Source organism: Canis lupus, chromosome 17 (assembly GCF_011100685.1).
Source record: "Canis lupus familiaris isolate Mischka breed German Shepherd chromosome 17, alternate assembly UU_Cfam_GSD_1.0, whole genome shotgun sequence".
Classification (NCBI taxonomy): Eukaryota; Metazoa; Chordata; class Mammalia; order Carnivora; family Canidae; genus Canis; species Canis lupus.
In genome coordinates this window covers 21384013-21401947 of record NC_049238.1, presented here as the reverse complement: position 1 = coordinate 21401947, position 17935 = coordinate 21384013, and the positions used below count along the sequence as shown (strand labels likewise).

Sequence of the window (17935 nt, the reverse complement as noted above, 5' to 3'; positions counted from 1 at the left end):
AGACAACCTCCTTGGTAGCGTGTGTGTGTGTGTGTGTGTGTGTGTGTGTGTGTGCGCGCGCGCGCGCGAGGGGGTGGGGGATGGGGGTGAGGGTGGGGGGTGGGCAGAGAGGGCCCAAGTTATTGCAGCTCCCCACGCTGCTGGCAGACTGGCCTAGCGTCGCGGCTCATCCTCACTCCCTTTCGGAGTCAGGAATAGTTTCCTAGTTCCTCCAGAAAGGGGTTAGGACCAGCCGGGCAACTCTTAAGACTGAAAGCAAGGCCAAGGGCTTCTCTGGCCCTTCTCACCCGCCTGGTTTCTATCTCATTTCTGATTGGCTCGCCTGCTTCTTTTCGTCACAATCACTTCCTGGTCACGCAGTGGACGTCTTCGCCGCTTCTGCTTTCCACGGACTACATGTCCCGTGTGGCTTTGCGGAAGCGGAAGCGGAAGCGAGGACGGAGGTACCAGCTGGTCTCCGTAGGGGGGGTAGGGGGCTCCATGAATGGACGCGGCGGCGGCGGCGGGAGCGGCCTGAGCTGGGCGCCGGGGCCAGGGCAGGGGGCTGCCCGGGGCCCGCGCCGCTGCATGGGGGCGGCCCGCGGGCCCTGAGAAGAAGGGCGGGCGGGCAGGCCGGATTGGGAGGGGCGGGGCCGGGCGGCCACAGGCCGGAGGCGCGTCGGGCTGGAGCCGGTCACGATGCCCCGAAGGAAGCAGAGCCACCCGCAGCCCGTGAAATGCGAGGGGGTCAAAGGTCAGGGGTCAGGGGCCGCGAGGGGGGAGGAGCGGGGGTGGGGTCAGTGGAGTGGGTTCAGGTCGGGGTGGAGGGGGACTCCTGAGGTATGGGGTGGGCGATCTGGACTCCTAGCTTCCTACCGAGCTACTAAGGGAACCCGAGAGGGTCTGCGAGTTCGGGAAGTACGGGCTGCGAGGGCTGGCTCCCGGGGTGTGGATGATGGGCACGGTTCCTGAGGGAGAATCTTCAAGCCCCCTCCCCTCTTCAGTGGATACCGAAGACTCCCTCGATGAAGGACCCGGGGCCCTGGTATTGGAGAGTGATTTGCTACTAGGCCAGGATCTGGAGTTTGAGGAGGAAGAGGAAGAGGAAGAGGAGGAAGGTGACGGCAACAGCGACCAGCTCATGGGCTTCGAGAGAGACTCTGAAGGTGGGTTTGAGGGACTTGATCAAGGATTAGCGACCACCAGAACCTCAGTCCTTCAAGAGGTCGATTAGGATTTAGTGCCAGTGAGCAAAACACGGAACAGTGCCAAACTAGGGGTGATTTGGTTTAGATTTGAGCTAGACTTTTTCACTTGCCTAAGGGTCCAGTGAGCTCCATCACTTTGTTGAGGGGAAGTTCTGGGGCCTGGTCCAAAGGTGGTATGAATAGGACAGGGGATGAATCACATGGAGCAACTGGTTAAAAGTTAATGCCCTTTTAATAACCTTGTTTTCCTGCCTAGCACATTCCTTATGTGAAGTTTACTTTAAGAGTTTCAGGGAAATAATATCTTATTCAAATTAAGTTATGGCTAATCTAATTCCCCTTCACCTGCAGTATTATAAGCTTTGTTATTGAGGTTTTGGTCCCTACCCTCAAGTATTCTTGCACATTCCTTTTCCCAGTGATCCTAACATCACCCCATCCTAATTTGCTGCACCACCTACCCACTTATGCCACCTATATGAAGGATGTTTTTGAAAGTCATTGAGGGAATCCATGTAAAAGAAAATCCATCTTTTAGGTACATTACTTTGTTACCACGGCATTCCAGATTTTGCCTCACCCTTGACATCGTTTTTATTTTATAATCAGTTCTGTTACTGAAAAGGATCTTACTAAGATAGAGCTTAAAATAAGGTCTCAGGCCTCTGCCTTGTGTATTTTTACTTTCTTATTCCAAGAATCAGCTAATTACATTATTGATTCATTTCAGTCTGTGGTCCACTGTGAGCCTTTGACCTTTTTCTGTGCAGTGGAGTTAGGTACAGCTGTCATCACTAGGTTAGTACGAACTCAGAAGCAGATAATTCAGTTTTCAGGATCACTGAAGTAAAGGGTGGGACCACGCAAGGGGGAGACCACTGAGAACGCAAGTTTGGAGTCTGGTCCTACCCCTGTGTTGATGTCTCTTCTTATGTCTTACCAGGAGACTCTCTGGGGGCCAGGCCTGGGCTTCCCTACGGGCTGAGTGATGACGAGTCTGGGGGCGGCCGGCCGCTAAGTGCCGAGAGTGAAGTTGAGGAACCAGCCAGGGGTCCAGGGGAGGCCAGGGGTGAGAGGCCAGGCCCAGCCTGCCAGCTGTGTGGGGGGCCGACAGGTGAGGGGCCGTGTTGTGGGGCAGGAGGGCCGGGTGGGGGGCCCCCGCTGCCCCCACGGCTACTATACTCATGCCGCCTCTGCGCCTTCGTGTCCCACTACTCGAGCCACCTGAAGCGGCACATGCAGACACACAGCGGGGAGAAGCCGTTCCGCTGTGGCCGCTGCCCCTACGCCTCAGCCCAGCTCGTCAACCTGACGCGACATACCCGCACCCACACTGGCGAGAAGCCCTACCGCTGTCCCCACTGCCCCTTTGCCTGCAGCAGCCTGGGCAACCTGAGGCGGCATCAGCGCACCCACGCGGGGCCCCCCACTCCTCCCTGCCCGACCTGTGGCTTCCGCTGCTGTGCTCCACGTCCCACCCGGCCTCCCAGTCCCACAGAGCAGGAGGGGGCAGTGCCCCGGCGACCTGAAGGTAAAGAGCTGGGAACCAAAAGAACCTGGGACATGGGTGGGTGGCCCTAGGGATATTCGGATTCATGGCTCAGGCCTCATTGTCTCCACAGATGCTCTGCTGCTTCCAGATTTGAGCCTCCATGTGCCACCAGGTGGTGCCAGTTTCCTGCCGGACTGTGGGCAGCTGCGGGGTGAAGGGGAGGGCCTCTGTGGGACTGGATCAGAACCACTGCCAGAGCTGCTGTTCCCTTGGACCTGCCGGAACTGTGGACAAGAGCTGGAGGAGGGGGAGGGTAGTCGGCTGGGAGCTGCCATGTGTGGGCGCTGCATGCGAGGAGAGGCCGGAGGGGGTGCCAGCGGGGGACCCCAGGGCCCCAGTGACAAAGGCTTCGCCTGTAGCCTCTGCCCCTTTGCCACCCACTATCCCAACCACCTGGCTCGGCATATGAAGACGCACAGTGGCGAGAAGCCTTTCCGCTGTGCTCGCTGTCCCTATGCCTCTGCTCATCTGGATAACCTGAAACGGCACCAGCGTGTCCACACAGGAGAGAAGCCCTACAAGTGCCCCCTCTGCCCCTATGCCTGTGGCAACCTGGCCAACCTCAAGCGTCATGGTCGTATCCACTCTGGGGACAAACCTTTTCGGTGTAGCCTTTGCAACTACAGCTGCAATCAGAGCATGAACCTCAAACGCCACATGCTGCGGCACACAGGCGAGAAGCCCTTCCGCTGTGCCACCTGCGCCTACACCACAGGCCACTGGGACAACTACAAACGCCACCAGAAGGTGCATGGCCATGGTGGGGCAGGAGGGCCTGGCCTCTCTGCCTCTGAGGGTTGGGCCCCGCCTCATAGCCCCTCCTCTGTGTTGAGCTCTCGGGGTCCCACACCCCTGAGCACTGCAGGTAGCCGGGCTCTCCATACAGACTCACCCTGAACTAGGTTGTTCTCCCTCAGGGCCCTGTGGATTAGCCCTGACTCTCCTGTACGTTTTATACAGATGGACCAGAAGCCACCTTCTACTTCCTCCCCCGCTGGCCAGGGGCTCCACAGACTACCCTAGGCACTATATGGACCAGCCCAAACCCCATGGGCAAGGGGCCCATATGGACCAGGGGCCTTACTTGACTGATGCACTTAATGAGCTCAGTGAGAAGGGCCCTGTATTCACCTCCACTGCTCCCAGGGGCAGCAGAGGAACTGGCTGGGGGACTGCCCAGCCTCCCACCTGTTTATTTAACTTATTTCAGTGCTTTATAATAAAGGAAACACTAACAAAGCCATGTCTATGCTGAATTGGCAGTGGCAAGCACAGCTCCACCTCACCTTAGCACAGCAGTCTGTGCCATGATGGGGAAGGGGGAGGGCAGTGAAAGGGAACCAGAGGTAGGCAGCAATCAGGCTGAGTTTAATGATGGGGAGTTGGGCCAGACCATACATAGACCTCTGCCCATCCCCTTGGCCCATGGCCCCAAGAAGCCAGAAGCAGCCCCAGGGGAAGCTGTGGTTCCTCCCCAAGGCAGGTAGCCATGGTCCCTTGGAGTTTGTGCAAAATACTAAATGCTAATTTGGCATTGAGGGCTAGCTCTGGAAAGAGAAGAATCCTTTGTGCAGCCAGCCCAGAGGGTGGAAGGGAAGGTGGGTTAGGAAGCCCCTGGCCAAGAGAAGAAAGGGGAAGGAAGGAAAGAAAAGACCCCTCCCGCCCCTGGCTTGGGGGATACAGGCACAGGGCAAGTTTCTGAACATTCCTCCAGGGTACAGGGCAGACATCTGAGCACTGGAGATCACAGATCCTCATCTCCAATGCCCTCGAAGGCAAAATTGCCGTGGACATCACTGGCACTGGCATCTGTGCTGGGACTGCCAATCCCCCGCAAGCTCACGGCACTCAGCTTGCTCTGTAACAAAGGTAGGGTTGGGGTCAGAGGACTCAAGCCTCGTGAAATCCCCCTACCAACACCAACCACCAACCTCACCAACCCTCATGGGAAACTCACTGAGAGTTTAACCATGGACTCTCGGCTGGCATCAGGTGACTCCTGGGGAAGGAAAAGGCAGAGGTGTCAGAGACCTCAGTGGGGAAAATAAGGCCAGGCTGGGAGATGGGGTACTGATCTGAAAGTGACACTTACAAGCAGGGGCGGGGACTTCACTGCTTGCTGGCTGTCTGAGCGTCTCAGGGTGCCCCCCACTCGCCGGCGCAGCATCTAGGGATGGAGACATGAAGTGCTGATAAGGACAGAATCCCTTTGGAATCCCTATCACTTCTTCCTCTTGGGAGAAGCCCTAAGACAAGAGGTGGGGAGAGCACAACCACTCAGCTGCCTGGTCCACACCTGTTGCTTACCTTCCTGATGCTGCCACCAGATTTCTTCACCATCAGTTCATCTACCATGGACTGCAAGCAGATACTCATCATGATAGCCTGAGGGCAAGAAGAGAGCTCAGCCTGACTAGAGTTGTCATTCTGAGCCCAGCACCCCTAAGACAAGGGCTCCCACTCACATGGAGTCCTGGAAGCCCTAGACTTGGGTATCTAAGAGACGGTGCAATGGGCTCCAGAGGAGGCCTGAGGGTGAGCTCACACCTGGGGGCTGGTGATGGTGACCCACTGTAGCCGGTCCTTGCTCATGAGGTATTCAAAAGCCAGTTCCAGGCGCACCTCACCCCGGCCCCGGCCTGGGCTACTTGTGCTTCCACTGGGCAGTGGCACCTGGGAGACAAAGGAGAGTTAGGCTGAGATCATCCTGACCAATCCCAAAGCTCAAGGCTTGCCAGGCCACCATCCCAAAGGCCTACCCCAACTCACAGAGGAGGTGACCCGCCAGCACCGCATGCGGGTGACCCGGAAGGAGCCTTCACGGAGTTGCTGGCCAGGCAAGCGGAGCTGGAGGCTGAGCTCACTGTTGCCTGCGCTCACCACCACGGGACAGTCCTTCTCTGGGAAGTCAGCCACACAGGCATCAAAGCGCAAGTAGCCATAGTGCCGCAGGGTCTGAGCCAGTCGTAGGAACTGAAACCCAGTCACCACGCGGGGTGGGTCAGCGGCGGGGGAGTGGGGTATGTGTGTCAGAAAACAGCCCTTGGAAGGAGGGCTGGAAGGAGATAGGAAAACGGGCCCACCTCCTTCTTGGAGACCTTCTCTTGCAGAGATTTGAGCTGCCGGTGTTGCTCCTTGGTGACCAGAATCCACCCACGCTCAATGTCTGATACTGTCTACAACAGAGAGAAAGGATGAGGGGGTTGGGGACTTCCAGTCAGAGGTCCAGTTACCTCTGTCCAGCCTGATCCTTAGCCCCATGCTTGAGTGACCTCCTTGCAGTAAGACCTTGACTATGGCAGCTTACAAAGTAGGGGGAGCAGGTTGTTGCCAGGTGCCCTGACAGTATTCTAGGAACTCTCCCCAGAACTGGAAGTAAAGACATGAAAAGTTTTCTTTGCAGAGTGGGGGCACCAGTATCTATTTCAGGGGAAGGGTTCTGAGGCAGCTCCAAGCTCACCTGAGCATATAGCAGGTTCAGGCCAACCCGGTTCTCCATGACATCGTCATCATAGGCAGAGTCCCAATAACTGTGAGGCCAAGGGGGTGGAAAGGGGTAACGGGGCTAAGCTGGGGTAAGGCAAGAGACGTGGATAGAAGACAGGAACAAAAAAAAAAAAGAAGACAGGAACAATCTAAAACTATTGGGCAAATGGTAGTATAGTGGGAAGAAGCCTGGAAGGCCTAGTAGAAACACCCAGCACTATCCCCTTGTCCAGGTTCTTCTTAGTACATGGCCCAGTAATCCAATCCAGTACCTCCCCCTCCTCCAAGCCCAGCCCTGACCTCTTCCTTAGCACAATCTTATACTCTTGACTCCGAAGGCTGGTAACAGACACATAAGGCAGCTCAAACTCTTGCAACTTCCGTACGACTATGAGTTAAAAAGAAAAAAAGGAAAATGTCATGAGATTCAAGGAGAGAAAAGTCAAGAGAGGAGCCCTGAGGAAATGTCATATTTTGGGAGGAATTGGCAGGGCAAATTTACCCCTAGAAGCACAAGGAAGCAGTCAAGTCCACAGAAACTCACAAGAAAAGGTTCCATCCTCTTTCTCTCGAACTAGAAAGAGACTAAAGTATCCAATCAAGTCATCTGGAAGATCCAGTTTTGCAGCCACAGCCTAGGAATCAGGAAGCAAGTAGAGCTCATCATACTAGCTGTTACAATTACCCCTAAACCTGGAACCCTGGGGTGCAGGGGAGGTGGGGCACTGCAATACAAGTACCTCACCTCTAGGACATCTTCAGTCTGATCTGAAGTTAGCACATTGACCAGAACTTTCTGCCCGTTGCTGAGCAGCACTTCCAAGGAAACCTCCTCTGTGGGGACCTGCTGTGTCTCCTGGTGTGAACATACATAAGAACAGAGACACCACCTTGTTAACACCTGCCCCATGTCTAGCTCTGACCCATCCCCAACTCATGTCTAGGTCCTTCCTAGTGTCTTTATTCTCAGCTGCTTAATTACAGGCTGGGTTTTCTTGATCTCATTGGTACAGCAAAAGTCCCATCCCATAAAAAAATAGGTGCCAAGATGATTTCTCTGTAGCCACTGCCTTAAAACGACATGGCCCTATAGGAAAATGCTTCCCTTAAATCTCGGTCCCACCCAGAACCTTACCTGTTGTGCCCGACGCAGGAAGCTATTAAAGGTCTCACTGCTCCCAAGCAGTGGGTCCTGCCGAACTGAGGGGACAAGAGAACAATGTTCCAGTAATTTAGAACTCCCTCTTGACTCCCCCCAGCTCTTTTCTTGGTAGTTTCCTCCCCTACCCCATTTCCTGGGCTGATGATGGCCTGTCACATCCCCCAGCTGGCCTCACCTCACTCACTGTTTGCATAAATTCTTCACCTGCCCCACCCTTGGCTGCCATCTAGTTGAGTCCAGTCTATAGAACTAGGGAAATAACAATGATGTTAATCTAAAGCATGTCAGATACAAATTCAGTTCTCCCCACCAATCTAAACTGCTTTAAGGCTACATAGTGTTACAGTGGTATTTCCAAACTATATTAGTATATTGACCAAATAGCTTTACAAATACCTAGAGCATTCCTACATGCTATTTACTTTTCCTAATTAACAAATCAAGAGAATCCCCAGATGTAGAAATTAATTTAGGCCAAGTCTACAGAACCAGCTGTTTTGAGTCTCTTTCCATAGCTCTCAACACAGCCTAAAGTTCCCTCCAGCCACTCACCAGCTTGCATGTACTTTTCTAACTGCTCTCTCCGCTGTTCCACCTCAGCAGGTGTCAGAGAGAAAAGCTTCTTTGGGGGAAATGCAGGAAGGACATTGGCCCCATACTCCTTCCGAAGCTATTTGGAGAAAGAGATACAACCCTTCACATAAACATAGCGAAAGAGAAGACGCAATCCACAGTCAGTCACAATGTTCTTTTAGGCTCCCTTTCCCTCCCCTCCCTCCCCCATGTACCCTAGTCATCCAGGAAATTATTCCTTTCTCGGAGTGTCCTAAACATAAGTTCTTTCTTATCTTACTATGTACACGTCAGCCCCTTCACGGTGTGGGTAGGGTTTGTGTAGGGCCAGGGCCTAGGGAAAACCTTTGATTATCTAGCAAGACTGTGTTCATTGAACCCTCACTGGAACCAAAGAGCTTTTTAAGGAAAATTTATGTTCCCAGTTAAATATAGCAAAATAGGTTCACAAAAGGTTTTAAGACTTAAAGGGACTTTGCAGATCGACAAATACATTTTTAGGTCTTAGAAACTAGGCCCAAAGAAATTGCTCAAGGCTGCACAGCTAGTCATCAGTAGAACCAGGACTCTGCACTGAGTTGAAGAGAGCTCGAAATCTGGTGAGGAGAACATAGAAACATTGCGTCAGAGATACATAAGGATAACTGAACAGCTAGGCCACTGAAATGAGCTAAAGAACACAGAAGGATCCTGTGAATGATCTGTATGAGAAGGGAAAAGAATTTCAAGTTGCAGCTCAGATGACAGAAGGAATGTGCTTTGGCAGCAAAGAAGGGAGGGGGGAGGTCAGTTTTTCCATGCACAGGCAAAGGCTGAAGTAAGACTGCCGACAGGGAAGCAGAAAGGCGGATGTGAATATAAGGAAGAGCAGTTACAGCAGCAGACACTAAGCTTCTTAGGGAGTTCCCCGGAAATGTCAATCCTAAGATAAAGCACCAGATCCTCCCCAGCGGCAGTGATTAAAGGGGAACATCTACAAGGAAGCCAAGTGGGGAGAAATGGAGACACCGATGCCCAGGTGTAGGAAAGGGCTTGAAAGCTGCCTCAAGGCAGGGGTGCTGGTCCCACCTGCTCGTGCAGCCCCAGGAGCTGGCTGTAGCGCACCCGGCAATGCAGGACTCCATTCACGTGAATGTTGTAGGCCTGAAGACACAAAAGCAGGCAAGCGTTTTAGGGTCTCGGTCTGGGCGACCCCCTTGAAAACGCTGGCCAGAAGTCGTCTGGCACAAGCTACGCCTGAGTAACGCACCGAGATTGTCCGAGGGTTTATTAGTCTGTTTCCCCAGGGTCAAGTTCTAAAGCAGAAGGACCAGCCCGGGGGCAACTCGGGCCCTAGTGTCGCGCAGTCTCCCTCCCCAAGAGGCCAATGACGCCCACCAGAGCGGCCGCAGCCCATCCAGGGGGAGACGACGCGGGCGAACAAAGGACCTGGAGGAGATGGGGCGACCTCTGGGCGCATCTGAGACGGGATATAAGCTCCTAGCGAAGCCGTCGGCAGTCGGCGGCTTGGGACCAGGCCCCAAGGGTGGCGGCCAGGCCTCGGAGGCCGCTGGGAGAGGGCTCCGGCCCGTTATCCCCGCCCCTGCCCGGCCCGGCTCCGGCCGCTCCTCACCACATAGGCGGAGCCGCCGCTGTCCCCGCTGCGGGACTCGGTTTCAGGAATGGAAAAGTGCATGTTCCCTGCGGCAGGGCCCAGCCGGGCTCCGGACTGACAGGGCCGCAGCGGCTTTACACGCTCGCCTCCGCCGCTCAGCGCGTCCCCGCTGCCTCACTCGCCATTTTGGGGGGGGGTTGCTGAGATCGGAGGTGGGAAGGGTGGTGGGACGTCTGCTCCGGGGCGCAGCGCCCCGGGCATGCTGGGAACTGTAGTCTAAAGAGCAAGAGCCGACTGCCACGCCCGGGAGCCCAAAGCTGAGAGGGCCCTAATCGGCGCCCGTAGCCCGGGGCGGGGCCCCAGTGCACGTCGGAGATTGTAGTCCGCGGAGGGCTGTGCGCCGCGGGGGTCGGCCCAGGTGGCGCTGTAGGCCCTGGGACCGCGGCGGGCGGAGCCTAGGACCGAGGGTGATGGCTGCCGTGGCTGTGGCTGTTCGTGAGGGTGAGTGAAGGGCGGGGGCACACGAACTGGTACGCGAGCCGCCGCGCAGCGGGCGGCTGCGGCCGAGCCCTGAGTCCCTCTGGGTCCTGTCGCTCCGTTCCGGTGCCTCTCCGGACTCTGGGGTGTACTGCCTGGGGCGCAGCCCCGCGCCGCGTCCCGCCTGGCTCTGGAGAGAAGGGCGGGGGCCCAGGCCGGCTGCCTCCCCCGCCTTCCTTTGATCTTGCCGCACCTTGCGTCTCCACGCGGATCCCTGGCTTGCCTCCCGCCTGGTGGCGGAGCCGTGGTCATGCAGACCCAGCAGCCAGCCGCGGCGAGTACGAGCTCCTACAAACCCTCCCGGAGCCTCTCAGGCTCACTTTGTGATCTGTTTTCTGATGCAGATTCGGGGTCTGGGATGAAGGCGGAGCTTTCTACTCGGCCTGGGGTAAGTGAGAGTGCCCTCGGAAAACGCCTGTCAGGCTCTACGCAGGAGGCTGTGTGGCAGCTTCATTGGGCCCCAGCCTCCATCCTCGTTTCACTTTATTTCTCCGGAACGCCAGATTTTTACAGTTTTTTTTTCATCCCTAACAGTATGTGACTCTGAACCTGGAGGAGAAGCTTCCATCTCTATGGGATGTAATCTTGTTAACAGCTGGTTGGAGTCAGGATTGGGGGCTTTACCTTATGGGAATCTTGGAAGGCACCAGTAGTATTTTGTTTTTGTTTTTTATCTTTGGACTTGGGGAAGAGCTGTATTCTATGTTTGTGTCTCAGGCAGTGGGGAGGGAGATGACCCAAGAAGAGAAGTTGCAGCTTCGGAAGGAAAAAAAACAGCAGAAGAAGAAGCGGAAGGAGGAAAAGGGAGCAGAACCAGAAAAAACTGCCCCTGTTGTACCTGCAGCCCAGCAGCAAGGTGCGAAGGCTTTTTTAAATGACTGGGGTGTGGAACTCGTAGAGGGATGTGTGGGAGAGAAGAGGAGGAGACGGGACAAAGTTGGTTTGAACAAGTAGGCAGTAAGGAAATTTAGATGAGCAGAGAAGCTTTGGCTGGGGCATAGATATTACCTGCCTGGGGCTTGGGCATGTCTTCTTTCTGTCTTTAGTAGGCCCAGCCAAAGAACTGCCAGGACCAGGCAGTCAGTTGGCCACTGCTGGGGAGAAAGTTCCAACTGGTCGAAGTAAAGCTGAACTTCGTGCTGAACGGCGGGCTAAGCAGGAGGCTGAGCGGGCCCTGAAACAGGCAAGGAAAGGAGAACAAGGAGGGCCACCACCTCGGGCCTGCCCCAGCACTGCTGGAGAAACCCCTTCAGGTACCTTCCCTTTGTTTCAAGACCTCTGTTTTGATTTTATTATTTTTTTTAAGATTTTATTTATTTATTTATGAGAGACGCAGAGAAAGAGGTGGAGACATTGACAGAGAGAGAAGCATGTTCCTTGCAGGGAGCCCGATACGTGACTCAATCTCCCGACCCTGGGATCATGCCCTGAACTGAAAGCAGATGCTCAACTGCTGAGCCACCCAGGCATCCCTCTGTTTTGATTTTATTATTCTTTTTAAAGATTAGTTACTTATTAATGAGAGACAGAGAGAGAGAGAGAGAGAGAGGCAGAGACACAGACAGAAGGAGAAGCAGGCTCCGTGCAGGGAGCCCAATGTGGGACTTGATCCCGAGACTCCAGGATCACACCCTGGGCTGAAGGCAGGTGCTAAACCGCTGAGCCACCCAGGTGTCCCTCTGTTTTTATTTTAATTCTTGTGTTAGCTCAGGCTTTCCCACAGTAAAACAGTTCTCCCTTCCCATTCTTAGCCTTGGGACCAAGAGTTCAGAATTCTCCACTCAACCTCATCCTATCTCTATTTCTTCTACTCTTTTTTTCCCCGTTTTTCATCTCCCCCATCCATCTTTCTTGATGTCCCTTATTCCTTAAAAGCAGATTTCTCATTATCACCTACAGTGTCTTGAAAACATGGTCATTATCTTTTAGGAGTGAAGCGTCTCCCTGAGCACACTCAGGTTGATGACCTTACACTTCTGAGAAGGCTTGCTAAAAAACCAGAGCAGCAACAGGTAGGAAGTGGTTTCAATGCCTGGCCAGAAATTGCCTAAGGGAGATGGGTTAGAGGAAGGGGGGAAAGGTGCTCGAGACAAATGATACCCTGAAGAAGACAGGGTATTTGGGGCCAAGTAGCCTCACTGTTTATTTTCCATTGGTCCTGTCTCTTATTTTGTCAAGGTTCCTACACGAAACGATTATGGATCCAAAGTCAGTCTTTTCTCCCACCTACCCCAGTACAGCAGACAAAACTCTCTGACTCAATATATGAGGTAGGATTCTATGAAATTGTTGTAACTTTTAAGTTCTAGGAGTTGTGGTAACTTAGTATTGAAAGTGACTGGAAATTTGAGATGGGGTCTATGGGAAGAAGCCTGCACACAAGGCAAAGCTCTAGAGGAAATGGGGGTGTCTGTGCTAGTGAAGGAAGTTCCTTTTCATCAGGGGCAGGTGGGCAGTAGGTACTCAAGCTCCCTTGCAAAGTGTGTGACACCGCCATCCCATCAGCATCCCATCCTCTGTGATCCACCCAGCCATGGTGCGACTCGGGCTGCAGTACTCCCAGGGCCTGGTCAGTGGCTCCAATGCCCGGTGTATTGCCCTGCTTCGTGCCTTGCAGCAGGTAAGCCCTGTCTTGTTCCCTCTGTGACCCAGTCCCACCTTCCCCAGCACTACCCCAGATTCCTCTTACCCAAAGTAATCTCTGAGGGACAGAGGGAATGACTCCACCTTCAGAACGCTTTGTTCAGTGAAACTTGCCTTAGCCCCCTTTCAGAGCCCTTTATTAGGAGATGTTTTGCTGATAACTTTGTGTACCTTATAGGTAATTCAAGATTACACAACACCTCCCAATGAAGAACTCTCAAGGGATCTAGTGAATAAACTAAAGCCCTACTTCAGGTAAGGACAACCACCGCAAGTCTGCTGCCCCCTCACCTAGTCCTCTTTTTGTACCCTCTCTCTTGCTCTTTTACCTCTTATTTTATTTTTCTGTTCTTTGTCTTCTTTATTAAAGAAAACATATTTAAGCACGAATGTAAGTTGTAGAGTCGCACATTATAGAGTCACACAAACACGAGGTATTGTCTTTGTAGCTTCCTGACTCAGTGCCGTCCCCTGTCAGCAAGCATGTACAACGCCATCAAGTTCCTTAACAAGGAGATCACGGGTGTGAGCAGCTCCAAGCGGGAAGAGGAGGTGATGAATATGAGGAATGAGCAAAGCATACCCCTGAGGGTACAGCTGAGAAACACAATCAGGACTCCCAGAAGTGACAGTGAGGCCATTCTGCCCTGGTCAAGGGTTAAGGAAGTGGTTGGGCTGGCTGACTTATGCCACCTTTGGGCCCCCTTTTGGCCCACTTTCAACCATCATTGTACACATACTCAAGCATCTGGCATGATCATCAAAGGAAGAAATGTGTCCATTTCTTGTTCCCTAAGCATCTTAATCCATTTAGGCCAAGTCAGAACTTCGAGCAGCCATTGATCGGTATGTGCAAGAGAAGATTGTGCTTGCAGCTCAGGCAATTTCCCGCTTTGCTTATAAGAAGATCAATAATGGAGATGTGATCCTGGTATATGGATGGTATGGTCCGGACCCTATGACAGAAAATTGGGGGGTATAACAATCTGAAGAAAAGATTGCCCCTTTGCCCTTTAGCAGTGAGCTGGCTGCCTGTCCGTTAGTGACATCTATAACTGAATCCTCCTCTCCATTCACTCCAGCTCGTCTCTGGTATCACGAATCCTTCAGGAGGCTTGGGCTAAGGGCCGGCGGTTTCGGGTGGTAGTGGTGGACAGCCGGCCACGGCTGGAGGGAAGGCACACACTACGTTCTCTGGTCCGTGCTGGGGTCCCTGCCTCCTACCTGCTGATTCCTGCAGCCTCCTATGTGCTCCCAGAGGTGAGGGCAGAGGAAAGGGACTCCAAAGTTGGAGGTAAAAGGGTGTAGTGGTATAGATAAAATCCTGTCTTCCCAAGGTTACAATTATTTAAAAATACTAAACTTTTATAGCCCTGTTTGTATTTAATAGGAAAAACATCTACAACATGTTATAGCACAGTGTCATATGAACAGTAAATTAGCAGCCATGAAGAGGAGACAGGACAAAAGTAACTTCAGAGTTTTATTTTCTTGTGGGAGGTGCAGTGGGGTCAATGGTCAGGTGTTTTCTAAGAAGAACTATCATTAAGTTCTGTTATTGCCCTTAATATTGCTATCCTGGGCAGGAAGTGGGGAACCTGATTGTGCATTAATCACATATCACATTTTCTCTCCCTCTCCACTGTTCAAAATAAATAGGTTTCTAAGGTGCTATTGGGAGCTCACGCACTCCTGGCCAACGGGTCCGTGATGTCACGGGTAGGGACAGCACAGCTGGCCCTGGTGGCACGAGCCCATAATGTGCCAGTGCTGGTCTGCTGTGAAACATACAAGTTCTGTGAGCGTGTGCAGACTGATGCTTTTGTCTCTAATGAGCTAGGTAAGGAGCCCAGGAGGCAGAGAGAAGGTTTCAAAGATCTGAATTTTGGAAGGGAGGAGGGAAGGTCGAACTACATCTTGTTTTCCACAAGGACATAAATGGGTACGTCTCCCATTGCAGATGACCCCGATGATCTGCTTTGTGAGCGAGGAGAACATGTGGCCCTGGCTAACTGGCAGAACCACCTGTCCCTGCGGTTGTTAAATCTAGTCTATGACGTGACCCCCCCGGAACTGGTGGATCTGGTGATCACGGAGCTGGGGATGATTCCTTGCAGTTCTGTACCGGTTGTTCTACGAGTCAAGAGTAGCGACCAGTGAGTGGGGGAACACAGGGTCAATAAATGACATACTCCCTGCATTCAGAAACTCGGGTGCCTTTGTATGTCTTTTAGTATCGCCATCACTTAGGTTACAGACACTGAGCTAGGTATGAGGAGGAATATAGGGAAAAATCAGAGAGATATTTTTATTTTATTTTATTTTCTATTTTTTTATTTTATTTTTATTTTTTTCTTTTCAGAGAGATATTTTTAGTATTTTAGAATCATTAATAGAATATATTGACATATTAAGTCATTACATATTATTTAGTATTTTTAACATTGAGTACCTACGTGTTGGAAAGTGCTTTAACCCCTTTCTGATCTGTTTGGGAAGGTTAAGGTAGCTCCATGAAAAGAAATTTTACAGATAAGAAAACAGACATGGAGGTTGCTACTTGGCAAGGCAACACAGCTAAGGCATGGAGAGGCTCTTGTCCAGGATAAGAGTAACAAGCAGCTTGTAATCTCAGGCAATTATAAATTAAGACTGTGCCCTAATTTCTATGCTATCTGCCATTGACAAATATTCATTCATCATGGTGGAAGTGGATAGTATCTGCAGTATGAGAGAAGTTCCACTATTCATATGAACAGTGTTCCTAGGAGGCAACCATAGATGATACCAGGAAATCTATTAAGGTTGGAGAGGACTTCACAGGGAGCATGTGACCTACGAGGGTAGGGAGTTTCCCAGTTGGAAAAGAATGGGAAGGCACATCAGCAGCTGGAATAGCTTGAATTCAGAAACCGAGTGGCCAATCCAAAGTGTCCAGTACAGTATAGTGAAGCTAGACCCGAGGCTTATGTGGAGAGTGAAAGATAAAGCTGCAAAGGTAGGTTGGGTTGGGGCCAGACTGTGAGTCTTTACCATTGTGATTAGTCTAAAAAAATGGGAGAGTCCTCCATTTTGTGTGTACATGTGTGTAGAGTGAACTGTGCTAAGAATCCCTGTCCCAGAAACAATAATTATCAAGATTGGCCACGTGTGCTCGCTTTTTATTTCCTTTTTTTTTTTTCCCTTGCTGAAGTTACTTTAGAGGAAATCCAAGATATTGTATCATTTCACTCCTACAAACCTCAGTTTGTGTCTGTAAGAAATACAGACATTTACTGTGTTGTTATACCTATTAAATTCTTAGTATTGCTCAATCCATAATCAAATTTTCTTGATTGTCTCAAAAACTGGCTTTTTTACAGTTGGTTTGTTTGAATTAGGATCCAAACAAATCTGTACATTACATTTGGTTAGCAGGTGTTCAATTTATTGTAATCAGAAGTAGTCTCCTCAACCTCCCTTCTGTTCTCAGACAAGATTTGTTCCGGAAATAAGGTTGTCTTATAAAATGTTCTCCACTGGATTTGACTTTTGGTTTCCATGTAGTGTCAATTAACTCATTCCTCTAACTCCATTCAACTTTTTGGGCAAGAATACTTCGTAAGTGGTGTTGCATTTCATATAGCGTCACATCAGGAGGCAAATAATAGCTGTTTAGTTTTGAGTGGATCCAGTTTTAAAGTTTGACATTTTAAATTTTCTCAAGTTTTCATTTAGTGGTTTCATTCACTGGTGGTTACTGCTTCGATTATTTCATTAGGGGATGCAAAATTATTTTTTCCCCTAATTCTAGGATTCTTTCCATATTTGCTAGCTGATAATCTTCTAAAAAGAATTCCTTCTACTTATTCTGAATTATAGTTCATACTGCAAAGATGAGATAAGTGTTTCTTTCCTTTTATTTGCTAGTTTACAGGAATTGATCACTACTTCCAGTGTCATACAATGTGTAGTTATAGAATAGTTGGCTTTCTCTTAAAAAAAAAAAAAAAAGATTTATCAGCTCATGGGTTAAGTTATTGAGCATATTAATCATTAAAATTAAGCAGAGGATCCACAGGGTCAGCTCTATACTTTAGAAAGATAACTGGTAGAGATTAGAGGCAGAGAAACAGATCAATAGAAAGATTGCTTGTCAATCAAAATTATAAATGCATCAAAACTTTGGTCCAGCAACTCTGCCTCCAGAAATTTATAATGCTTCCTACCCATAGATTACACATTTGAAGTAACAGGTTATTTGTAGCAGAATTGTTTACAATTGCAAAAGATTAGAAACCACCTAAATACCCATTAATAAGAACAAGGGACTAACTCAAATTATAGTTGACCCTTAAACAACATGGGTTTGAACTGTGTGGGTCCACCGATTTTTTTGTTGTTGTTATGCTACGGTACTGTAAATGTATTTTCTCCTTATGATTTTAACATTTTCCTTTCTCTAGCTTACTGTATTTTTTTAGCTTACTGTAAGAAATACTGTATATAATACATATTGACATACAAAATATGTATTGACAGTTTATAGGCTTCCAGCCAACAGCAGGCTATTCAGTAAAGTTTTTGGGGAGAGATTTTCCACTGCACAGGGGTTAGCACCCCTGACCCCTGTGTTCAAGGGTCAACTATTTCCTACATTTATATCATTACTAAGCAGCCATAATAAAGAATGAGGAAGGTTTTTTTTTTTTTTTTAAGATTTTACTTATTTATTCATGAGAGACACAGAAAGAGAGGCAGAGACACAGGCAGAGGGCGAAGCAGGCTCCATGCATGGAGCCGGGCGTGGGACTCGATCCCGGGTCTCCAGGATCAGGCCCTGGGCGGAAGATGGTGCTAAACCACTGAGCCACCAGGACTACCCTGAGGAAGGTTTTAATACCAAAAAAAAGGACAATCTCCAAGGTACACTCAGTTAAAAGAAGGCAGATGCAGGACAGTGTGTGTATTCATTGTTTGAATTAAAAGGGTAAAGATATATATGCATTTCATATGTGTATAAATAAAATATCTTGGATCTGTAACTAGGAACTGATTGTGTGCATGTGGAGACAGGTAGAAGGGAGTCTCCACTTTATACTCTATGTATCCTTTGAATTTTGAGCCACGTGAATATCTTATTCCAAAAGTGAATACAAGTAATATAAAAGATTTTGCAGTTAAGTCAAAGATGGCCTGATCTGAGGCAACAGGAGTGGAGA

The 17935-nt window shown here is 50.4% G+C and overlaps 3 protein-coding genes across 9 annotated transcripts; 2 read left to right on the top strand and 1 right to left on the bottom strand.

Moving 5' to 3' along the window:
* The first annotated feature begins 299 nt into the window (after positions 1-299).
* Positions 300-3978, top strand: ZNF513 (zinc finger protein 513). Of its 3 annotated transcripts, XM_038561099.1 has the most exons (5): positions 572-733; positions 984-1145; positions 2131-2718; positions 2810-3486; positions 3700-3978. In XM_038561099.1, exons 1-5 carry the CDS (start codon positions 679-681, stop codon positions 3760-3762), a joined length of 1545 nt encoding a protein of 514 aa, XP_038417027.1. In that variant the 5' UTR covers positions 572-678; the 3' UTR covers positions 3763-3978. The 3 variants fall into 3 exon arrangements, with proteins under 3 accessions (XP_038417028.1, XP_038417027.1, XP_038417026.1); XM_038561100.1 differs by lacking the exon at positions 572-733 and adding an exon at positions 300-443 and having other exon boundaries at positions 2810-3978; XM_038561098.1 differs by having other exon boundaries at positions 2810-3978.
* Positions 3979-4086: 108 nt separating this feature from the next.
* SNX17 (sorting nexin 17) lies at positions 4087-9781 on the bottom strand. Its single transcript, XM_038561101.1, has 15 exons — positions 9573-9781; positions 9029-9103; positions 7940-8057; positions 7361-7425; positions 6971-7081; positions 6770-6860; positions 6526-6613; positions 6200-6269; positions 5823-5915; positions 5509-5712; positions 5287-5412; positions 5047-5124; positions 4832-4906; positions 4697-4738; positions 4087-4597 (listed from the first exon to the last, which is right to left on the bottom strand). Exons 1-15 carry the CDS (start codon positions 9633-9635, stop codon positions 4484-4486), a joined length of 1413 nt encoding a protein of 470 aa, XP_038417029.1. The 5' UTR covers positions 9636-9781; the 3' UTR covers positions 4087-4483.
* Positions 9782-9922: 141 nt separating this feature from the next.
* Positions 9923-14942, top strand: EIF2B4 (eukaryotic translation initiation factor 2B subunit delta). 5 transcript variants are annotated; one of them, XM_038561094.1, is made up of 13 exons: positions 9923-10055; positions 10436-10479; positions 10809-10947; positions 11141-11344; positions 12021-12103; positions 12270-12361; positions 12597-12711; positions 12913-12989; positions 13184-13286; positions 13549-13676; positions 13817-13994; positions 14394-14574; positions 14695-14942. In XM_038561094.1, the coding sequence occupies exons 1-13, from the start codon at positions 10025-10027 to the stop codon at positions 14892-14894; spliced, it is 1575 nt and encodes a 524-aa protein (XP_038417022.1). In that variant the 5' UTR covers positions 9923-10024; the 3' UTR covers positions 14895-14942. The 5 variants fall into 5 exon arrangements, with proteins under 5 accessions (XP_038417022.1, XP_038417021.1, XP_038417020.1 ...); XM_038561093.1 differs by having other exon boundaries at positions 9924-10055; positions 11138-11344; XM_038561092.1 differs by lacking the exon at positions 9923-10055 and having other exon boundaries at positions 10327-10479.
* The last annotated feature ends 2993 nt before the right edge of the window (positions 14943-17935 follow it).